A 10,093-nucleotide genomic window follows, 5' to 3' on the forward strand; every position below is an offset into this window, starting at 1 on the left:
TCCAAGGGAAATGGCAGATGGTTCGAGTTAGCGGGGTGTTCAAGTTATCCAAGATCGCGTTACCGGGGTTCTACTGTATAAAGAACTGCTACCAACAGAGTCTACAATTTTTTTGCAGTTTATTAAACCTCTTCCTTGAATAAAAAATATTTCAATTTATACTACTTACAGATAAAATCCTGTCAATTTCACACACTCATCAACAGACGTTCTTTTGGCTTCACTGAGTCACACAATCTTTCCTCCAAAAAACTGCGCGAAGAGCTAAAAGAACGCCTACCTCTCTCACTCATCCTCTTCGTTGTCAATCCATTTTTTTTTACTTTTAGTAGCTTAAGCCGCGAGGATCAGTCTGCCGTCTAATGTTTGCAGTTTCACATCAACTGTATGGCAGAGTTGCATTTCACATTCCTATGGCTGGAATTAGGCATTTTTTAGTCATCCAGTATTCTATATTGAGAATTTCTGTGACAATACATCATGTCCCTTTTTCGTGACAATTAAAACAAATAGGATAAATCTCCATGCATCTCGAACGCATTCCCTAATCTTTTATTACGACTAGTGTATTAGTTAATACCACTCGCTTCCGTCGATTAGTTCTTGCTACCTCATCCTTACTAATTTTTGCGCGTACTTTATTTCGCGAAATTTCGAGAACCGAATTTCGCGAATTTGTCAGTGTTTTATGGCTCAGTCGTCAAAGACTAAGAAACTACGAGACATATATACAAAGGTCTAGTTCAATGTAACTACAAGGGGTCTCGGCAAACGGAAACTTTGGTGACTGTACTAAAGAGGTTTTGGCCGATTTACAAGCTGAAGAAAACAGTAATCAGGGGAAGGGCGCCAGTCGAACACAAGACGGAAATATATTTTCAAGGATAAATAGCTTCGAAAATAGTTGCAGTTCCAAACATTTAAAATTTTTACTGTTTTGATATAAATTATAATGTGGTATTAATTTTCGCGTGCTTAAATTTCGCGCATACTAAATTGCGCGATTATTTTGAAATCGCGAAAATTGCGAAAATAAGTAAGAATAAGGTATTTGCGGGTGGTCCTTTAGTTCTATGTAAAAACGATTTGTAATGATTATATTTCAATAAAGTTGAAGGTGATTGAACAGGGGAACGTAGGGGACAAAATACGGGAAGCTTCCTCATTTTACGTAATGACTTTTCACTTGGTTTAGCGAAACATGTTTAGTTGGTGTTTATGGATATTAACTTTTCCTGGAAGCGATGAACCGCCTAGTGTATGCTGACTGTTCATCTCTAATCTTTATCCTCTGTTCCTTCTGTGTCAAATGGCTTATCCATCAGCTTTTCTTGTCCAAAAGCTGTTGATGCACCCGAACTTGGTCCTTGTGTTATACTCTTTTGAGACGGAGCACATATTTCTGCCTGTTGCAATCTAAACCATGAAAAATATATATATTTAACTTTTTATAGCAAGATAGAGCTAAGCAGTCTTTTGCAAGCAACGCAAGAAATTAATAAGAACACGAAGCAACTATACGGCAGGCCGAAGCAAAGCCCAGGAAAACGCGTCTTACTCACTTGTCCCAGGGCCCCAATGGATACCAGCCTCGCTGCCGAATGGGCCACCCTGGTTAAATAAAGTTTCCTTACCCTACCTTTCTTTACCTTACTGGTGCGATCAGAAAAAGATCCAGTTTTGGCCAACTACGCCCAAAGAATTATTCTGTTTTTTGATTGCGAGCCAGTTAATATTATTATAACCTGATTGTGTTGCGATTACAATTCACTGAATCACAAATCGTACGTTTTCGTTACAATGTGCATAAGCATTCTATGGCATTTTTACCAACGCATGCTAAAAACCAACCCGGTGGGTTGGCCGATGGCGGGGGACAACAAAGATTGCTGTCTAGAGCATGAACCTCGCTGTCCTTGTCATATTAACACATTGTTTGGTCCCATTGTAGTGTTTGACCTAATCTAGCAACAATTACTCACCGTTGAGCAGTGTTAGGCATCTCCATGTTGAGACTTGTCTTTTCCCCAGTCACACAAACATGACCCTTCATGTAAGTGTGATGCATATGGTAGTGAACCTCTGTGAAAAGGTCATGGAAAATAAGAATAAAAATGAGGAATGTTTTAACCTGTTGTTTACTAAGAAAATTAGTTTTTAGTTTAAGGGTTAAGTTAATGGCTAATTCTAACAGATAGGGCTAGTCTCTGGTTTTTATTAGAGTTAGAGTTATTTCATACGGTTAAGGTAATTTAATTTGTTGGTTAGGGCTGGGTAAGTTTGCGGTCTACATTTTACATAGATCGTGTTAATATTCAACTTTCCAAGGAGTATGCGAATTGAAATTTTCTGAACAAGTACTTAAAGTGCAGTACTGAATAATGGTCTCTTCTACCCTACGTCGTCATATTTTCAGTAGCAACATGACCTTCGGCCACTCAACTTAACTACGACCCTCTGAATCTGTCTAGTCAATCTCTGGTATGCACTGCATTAGAGTACACGTTACTACACTGCACTGCTCTGCACTACATTGCACTGCACTGCACTGTGTTGTAAGGGCTTTACTCATTACTCTTTTTAGCGAGATAATTTTAAGTAAAGACAACTTCTGTAATGTCTTACCAACTGGCCCACATTGTGTCTGGTTGTGAGTCTGCAGTGTCTCAACCAGTGCTGAAGGATCCATGCCAAAGTTCCTATTTTCGGCGGTTGGGCTGTTTGCAATCGAAAGGGCAGATAGTTCATCCTCCAATGGTGTGTTTAAACCTGGATGGGAGGTAATTTAGAGGAAAACGGCCAAATATGACATGAAGTTAATATGTTTTGCTCACAACCCGAATTTCTAGCTTCCTCCATAACGTTATCACTGATTTCTTTTCCGTAACAAAATTACTTCTGGCGAGTCTTGTCATAACACGGGTCGTGACGATCCATGTCGGATCGAGTCGATCTGCCAACATTTCTAATCTTCGTCGGATCGTTGATCACTACCTTATACCTCTTGTATATTTTCCGGCCCCATTTTAAAACACTCTAAAATTACCATTTTGGAGAAAAACGTCAAAATGACGCCATTGTTGACATTATAGACACAAAGCTGTTAAGGATTCGTGGTTATACATTCAATTGTGATGGTCTGATTTATATACTATTTCAGCCAATACTATCAAACAAATGAAGCGATAGCTGACGCCATTTGTTATTACGTCACAATAACATTTGAAGTTGTAAGAAAAACTGTCTACATCATTCTGTGGTAATTTGATGACTGTAGGATAAACGGTCTTAAAGCTGAAGACGGGAATCCAATCACCCACCGCTCTTTCCCTTGGTCCCCGGAAAGTTAAGAAAAAGCCCAGTCTGAATGAGGTTAATAATAATAATCTATGCAGAAAATTAGTTATAGACGTAAAATGTGAAAGTTATTCAATTAAAATTTACTCAGCAAAGTGTGCTTGACATAGCGACATTTACTCACCTGTCATTTGCAGGTCTGATGTGGAAGCACCTCCATCAGATGAATTAGCAATAGCCACAAAACCCTTGCTTTCCACAGAAATTGCTTCTGACTGCCACTTGTACAGCAACCGTAGACTTGCCACTTTTCCTGCTTCTGCATAGCAACGAACCGTTAGGCGAGATTCTGTAACCTCTGCCTGTGCACCATCCACCGTGTCATCGCCCAGTTCTCTTTGAAGCACACTTAATGCCTCTGAGATGTTCCTTCTGCTTGTCGAATAAAGAACCACACGGAGGTTTCCCGAGTCTGTACGTTCTCTTTTGATTGCAACGGGAAGAGAACCGATGGAACAACTGTCAAATTGTTCCTCACTAGAGGGAGGAAGCATGATCACCGATTGAAACGCTCCGACTTCACGAATTTGTCCATCAAGATGCACACGTGCAACTGCCTCTAGCTGTAGATCATCTTCAGACTCCTTTCTGACCTCAAACTGCTGAGAAAAGGTATCATGTGGTCCGTCGTATTTTAAGGCCTCGCTATAACAGGTCATTGGACAGTTAGTGGGGTTAGTGATTTCAAACCTCACGAGTTTGGATGGATCAAACGTCGCAAACTTGATCAGATTAAGTGAAACGTTGTAGAAGTAGCGCAGATCAATCTCCTTGACACTTCGGATATCTGCTGCGATCCTACTTATGGAGCATGAAAGGAGCTGCAACCTCTTGTGCAATTTACTATCTTGGCGACCCTGAAAGAAACTCTTTAAGCAATCCGCCATGTTCCAAATCCCCAGACTTTTACTCCAGACATCAATCTCTTCGGTTGATTGCTTGCTACAATTACTGAGACACAAACGCTCGAGAACGCTGCACACTTCGTACATAAGCTTGAAGATGTCTTTATTTTGAAAAGCATCTCGAACATTACACTCATATAGGCTAACAATTTCTTTAGGCAGCCCTTTTAATCCATTTTGCACAACTGAGGGCTTTTCCTTACGAAAGATTTCTTTGATGGCTTGAATGAGGAAAGGAAGAACGAAGAAGAAATCTTCAATGATGGATCTCGTTGAAGATGCGCAAATATTTTCCAATTTCTTGGCAACATCTTCGGTGACTCGTTGATGGAAGGAAAGAAAACGTGGGTAGCTTTCTATAGAGACTTCTGCATTCATCTCGATGCAACAATCTTTCAAAATGAAATCGCAAAGAGTTCTTATTTGATTGGCAAAGTATTCCATCAAATGAGGATCGTCGCGATGTAAGCCACGGATTTCAAAGGCTAGTTCTCTCAAATGGTTGATGTGCATTTCCCCCCTTTCATCTACTTCATAGTCTAAAAAAGACATAAAACATGATGAACAAAATTGAGTAAATAAACAGGATCATGGCGACAGTATTATTTTAATCATATCAAAAGAGACTAACCTTCCGGACTAAGCTCCTGAAGATTGTTTCTCAACATGGCAGGATCATCCATGTCACAGTCATCTTGTCCGTTCGACCAGCCTTTGAGAATTATTTTCAGTTGTTCCTCATCTTTTTGCCATAATTTTATGACTTCATTTATTTCTTCTTGTGGCACTTCAAGCTTTTGAGCAACGGGCAAAAGGTTTAAAATGGTTCCCTCTACTTTGAGCAGTTGCCTAACGTAGCGACAACGATCTGCAGTAACCAAACAAAGTCGGAAGCAAGGTGGTTAAGATCCAGAAATAAAACTTGATTTGGCTATCTTGACGTTACGAACACCTCGAAAAGAATGACTATTATAAATGGGAGTAGGAAGTTTGATTGGTAAGAAAAACTTGCAAAGCTCTTACGTAAACGAGACTGCCTCAGTATGTTACGCTCTCATAAGCAGAGAAATCCTCTCAACTTTAAAGAACCCCGTACAACCCCGTATTTCAACATCTAGCTGTTGCTTTTATGATGATCTTTATAATTATCAGATTGTGTTACGCAGAGGAATAATGATACTAATAATGATGATGATGATGATAGTAATCAGAATAATAGCGCCATTTTCCATTGGTTCAATGGCGTAATTTGCATGCCTTTGTGTGTAAGTACTACGTTTACGACAACTGAGTGGTTTAACGTTACTTTTAATGTCTCGCAGACAAAATGTTCTTATTTATACACTATTTTGCTCACCCAACTCGCAGAAGGTGTTTTCCAGGATGTGCCCATGTTGGCCTTCAACACCTATCTTTCCGCACAGGATTCTGGCACCATCACTTCCTTTCAGGGACATTTGAATGACGTGCCCGGTGTTCCACCAAATTGCAGATTCAACAATGCAATCCGTTCTTTCTAGATGTCCGTCAGTTAGCTTGTAGTCCCGCCCAAGGAGAAGAGAAACTTTCAGATTTTCACCGTTGTAGATGCGATTGCTCTCAGGTCTATCTATGGAACACATTTCTTCAAAACCGTTGCCTTTGAGCTGCATCAAAACAGAAGAAGGATGTTCCCTATAACACTTTTCATGGTAGACGTCGTGGCTCATGAACACTAAGGCAAGTTCACCGAAGGGTGTATGTGGGTGGTTGTCTTTAAAAAGCACCGACAACGTGTAATGGAATCCTGAAATGTTCAGCCGGGTTAATATGTCTTTGGCTAATATCGAAGTTAATTTCAGCAGTACTGCTATTCGAGAAAAGTGGTTAATTTCAACTTCAAGTTTTTCATTTTCTAAATCAATTTTTGACTTGTGAGTGAAATCTTCCCAAACGATCCTTCCATCTGTAGTTTGTGTTCCATGCAAAACCAAAACATCGTTGCGGGAAGAATGTTCGTCAATTGTTAACGTGGTTGTCAGTGTAATAGGTTTCTTGAACACTTGACCGTTTGGTTGCAAGTTGATGACGGGTGCAATTAACATAACATCATTTTGAAGTCCGTTTTTGACTATCATATCACAGTGTGTGGAAGGTTTCTCCAAAGTTATTTTGATAGGAACAGGATCTTCCGATTGGCCTACGGCACCAGTAGGGCAAGTAAGTTGAACGTCCTCTGCAACCACCACTCCGCCCTTATAATCAACGATTCCAAACGTTTGGACTTGGCTCTTGTTTTCCTTTGAAGTTGTCACTGTGTTCTCCTTTTCACCTTCCCGCAGTTCTAAAAGAAACAACGTATTCATTGTGTTATTATAAAGAAACAAACAATCACTGAGGCTTTTGTTGTAAGCTTTATTCAGATATCGCGTATTCCCATCATTTTAGCGTACATATGTGGCCCCCTGCAGAAAGATGCATAACATCCATGAAGTATAAAGATCTATAAATACAGTGTGGAATTTATTACGTGGAGTGCAATATGCAAGTCTTCTCATCACCACGTATTGAACGTAAGGAATATTGCTTAAAATAAAAGTATATCAATAAAGAGAGTACTGCTAACAGACTAACATTCCTTTATTACTTCGAAATTGGATAGTTGCAACTCACTGCAATATGGCTATCCACAGCATCTACTTTCAAGACTTTCAAGATAACAATCCGAAACACAGCAACTCGGATTGCTATACGAATTAGGAATTTGATCTTATAACGCCCGTGCTAAAGAAGCTTAACTGGCTACCTGTCCGCTACCGTATGCCCACATGCAGTACTAGAACCATAACACACGCCATAGCAACGGTTGAGAAATATGAGACTTAGAAAAAAAACACTCCCAGTTTCGAGAATATATTCCCCAGTTAAAGTTTCCGCCAGTTCCAGTCAGGGCATCAAGTCCCATTTTCCCAGTGCAAAAAGGTCAAAACCAGTTCCTACATAGCCCTTCGGGACTCCAAAATAAATATGGTATTAAGTACAGCCCATGGCTTTCAGTCTTGGGCCATAATTGTTTATAATCACCCAGATTCTGGTAATCACAATCACAATCACAATCTTTATTTAACGTGGTCTGCACGCTTAGCTAAAAAGCTAGTTTTCAGATGCGCCACGAAATAAAAATACAAAATAGAGAAATAAAAACTTCTTGGAAGTGTAACTTCTTGGTAAGCGGTGCCAAGCTTGTTATAGGTAAGTCCTTCGCCAGCGCTGTTCTCCAGTGTTTGGCAATGAAGACATCTAATGTGGTAGTCTCTGGCTTGTCCAAAATCACCCAGGCTCTGGTAAACATCGCCGAGATTGCCACAGCCACGTCCTTCTTCAGCCCTGTCCCCCAGTTCTTTGACAATAGTAAGATGTTGCTTGTAATGCTCTACGGCTTGTTTAAAATCACCCAAACTCTAAAAAGCATTACTAAGGTTGCCATAGGCACGTCCTTCGCCAGCGCTGTACCCCAGTTCTTTGGCAATAGTACGACCTTGCGTGTGGTGCTCTACGGCTTGTTTAAAATCATCCAGACTCTGGTAAGCTTTGCCAAGAATGCCATAGGCACTTCCTTCTCTAGCCCTGTCTCCCCAGTTCTTTGCAAATACTTAGATGTTGGTTGTGGTACGCTAGGGCTTGTTTTAAATCACCCAGACACTGGCAAGCATTTCGAAGATTGCTATAGGCCGTTGCCACTCCAGCCTTGTCCTTCAGTTCCATGGAAATGCTAAGATGCTGGTTGTGGTACACAATGGCCCAGACACCAGAAGCAGACACCAGTAAGCATTGCCAAGGTTGCAATTGGTAGCTGCCTCCCCAGCACTGCTCCCCAGTTCTTTGGAAATGCTTAGATGTTGGTTGTGGCACGCTATGGCTTCTTTCAAATAACCCAGACACTGGTAAGCATTGCCAAGATTGCTATAGCCCTGTTCCCCTGTTCTTTGGAAATGCTAAGATGTTGGCTGTGGTATGCAATGGCTTTTATAAAATCACCCAGACTTTGGTGAGGGTTGTCCAACACACCCGCATAGAGTCGGTTCGTCTTCACGCGACAAACTAAAGTTGGCAAACTCATGTTGGCAAACTCAAGTTGGTGTGTGTGAACGACACAACAACAGTTGGCAAACAAGTTGGAAAACTGTTGGTGAGAATAGAGACAAGTTCTATTTTGTCGCCAACAGTTGGCCAACTTGTTTGCCGTTGCTGCGTCGTTCACACACACCAACTCGAGTTTGCCAACACGAGTTGGCCAATAGTTTGTCGTGTGAAGGCCGCTTAAAGGTACGTATCGACTCGACTTTGTCATGTGAATGTAAAACGAACTTCATTTCGGAATGGGTTTTGTTCCGGAATGAAAGTCCCTTGGAATCATACATGTAAACAGGCCCTCATAAAATGTATTCGCATTTGTTTTCTGCAACAATTGACACATTAATGATGAAAGCTATCGATTGTTACCAAACTTGTCCACAAGTTCGATGGCCCCTTTGTGTAAAATACGAAAAAGTCAGTTATCAGTGTCAGTCGGCAACTTAATTCGTTTCGGCTCGAATCGTGACGCGAATTTGTTAAAAAGGTGCGCTGAAAACAACAAGAGAGAAACACTCACTCAAAAGAGTAACTAAACATTCAAAACAGTTGAACAAAAGATAGCGGTATAAATGGTAAAGAAGCCGATAGTTTTTGTTTTAAATTAATACAAACGATTGGCATAAAGGTGAGAAGAAGATTCTTTAATGAAGTGTCTAGTGGCTTTTTATGCTTTACATTCATGCGAAATGTTGTTGGTTGATACTTCAAGCGTGGGCCTATAGAATCAGACCGAATTCCGCGTTTCGCTAACAACTTACTGATTATCTGAACACGTTTATAGAACGAGTAATACATGGCATGGTTTGTATCATGCCTGACTTTGCTCACGGTTTTTGTGCCTTACATTCATGATTAATGTTGGTGGTTGATACTTCGAGCGTGGGCCTAAAGAATCAAACCGAATTCCCCGTTTCGCTCAAAAAGAACTGATTGTCTGCACACGTTTAAAGAACGAGAAATACGTGGCATGGTTTGTATCATGCCTAGGTTTGCTCGCAGTTTTTGTGCTTTACATTCATAATCATGGTATTCCAAGTTTCGCTAAAAACGTACCGATAATCTACACAGATTTATAGAACGAGTAATACATGGCATGGTTTGTATCATGCCTGGGTTTGCTCGTCGGTTTTTGTGCTTTGCATTCATGATTTATGTTATTGGTTGATACTTCGAGTGTGCCTCTAAAGAATCAGACCGAATATCGCGCGTTTCGCTTAAACGCACCAATTTAATATCTACACACGTTTATAGAACGAGTAATACACGCAATTGGGCTTGTATCATGCTTTTATTTTGGGATTTCCACTTCCGGTATGATTTGCGATTATACTTCTGTTTAGTCGAGTCGTTAGTGTTTGTACACGACTCGAGTCGATGCGGGTGTATTGGACATGCATGGAGGCATCAATATTAACTAAAAAATCGAATTAATTTTTAAGTGTTTTCCTCAACTAGCGTCAAACACACCGATCGTTAAGGACATACCTACTAGTTCGTCGTTCATTCTCTTTGTCTTTATCAAGAAAGGCTTTGACTTGATCTGCTCACTGAATTCATTATTAATAAACACGACTTGAACCAGCAGCTCAAACAAGTTTCTCTCCTGAGTGTGTACTTTTGCTAATTTGTACACTGGTCTATCGGATCTATCCATTTTATGCACAGAATCCAGATCCACTTGGTACTCCAACTATAGGAAAGATTTGAGATTTACA

At 40.4% G+C, this 10,093-nt stretch overlaps 1 protein-coding gene across 2 annotated transcripts in view; it reads right to left on the bottom strand.

Annotated features, from left to right (window-relative positions):
* Positions 1 to 10,093, bottom strand: part of LOC144638728 (uncharacterized) — a 61,797-nt gene that overhangs the window by 50,881 nt on the left and 823 nt on the right. The window contains exons 2-8 of one of the 2 annotated variants that reach the window (XM_078497960.1): positions 9,864 to 10,068; positions 5,620 to 6,585; positions 4,894 to 5,130; positions 3,482 to 4,801; positions 2,626 to 2,769; positions 1,983 to 2,082; positions 670 to 1,416 (exon numbers count right to left, since the gene is read on the bottom strand). In XM_078497960.1, coding sequence (XP_078354086.1) covers positions 1,278 to 1,416; positions 1,983 to 2,082; positions 2,626 to 2,769; positions 3,482 to 4,801; positions 4,894 to 5,130; positions 5,620 to 6,585; positions 9,864 to 10,068 — 3,111 coding nt within the window. In that variant the 3' untranslated portion in view covers positions 670 to 1,277. Of the gene's footprint in view, positions 1 to 669; positions 1,417 to 1,982; positions 2,083 to 2,625; positions 2,770 to 3,481; positions 4,802 to 4,893; positions 5,131 to 5,619; positions 6,586 to 9,863; positions 10,069 to 10,093 lie in introns of those variants that run through there. The other variant, XM_078497959.1, reaches the window with a different exon arrangement.

The sequence above is a fragment of the Oculina patagonica genome, chromosome 14 (genome assembly GCF_052425735.1).
Source record: "Oculina patagonica isolate OP01 chromosome 14, crgOcupat, whole genome shotgun sequence".
Taxonomy (NCBI): domain Eukaryota; kingdom Metazoa; phylum Cnidaria; class Anthozoa; order Scleractinia; family Oculinidae; genus Oculina; species Oculina patagonica.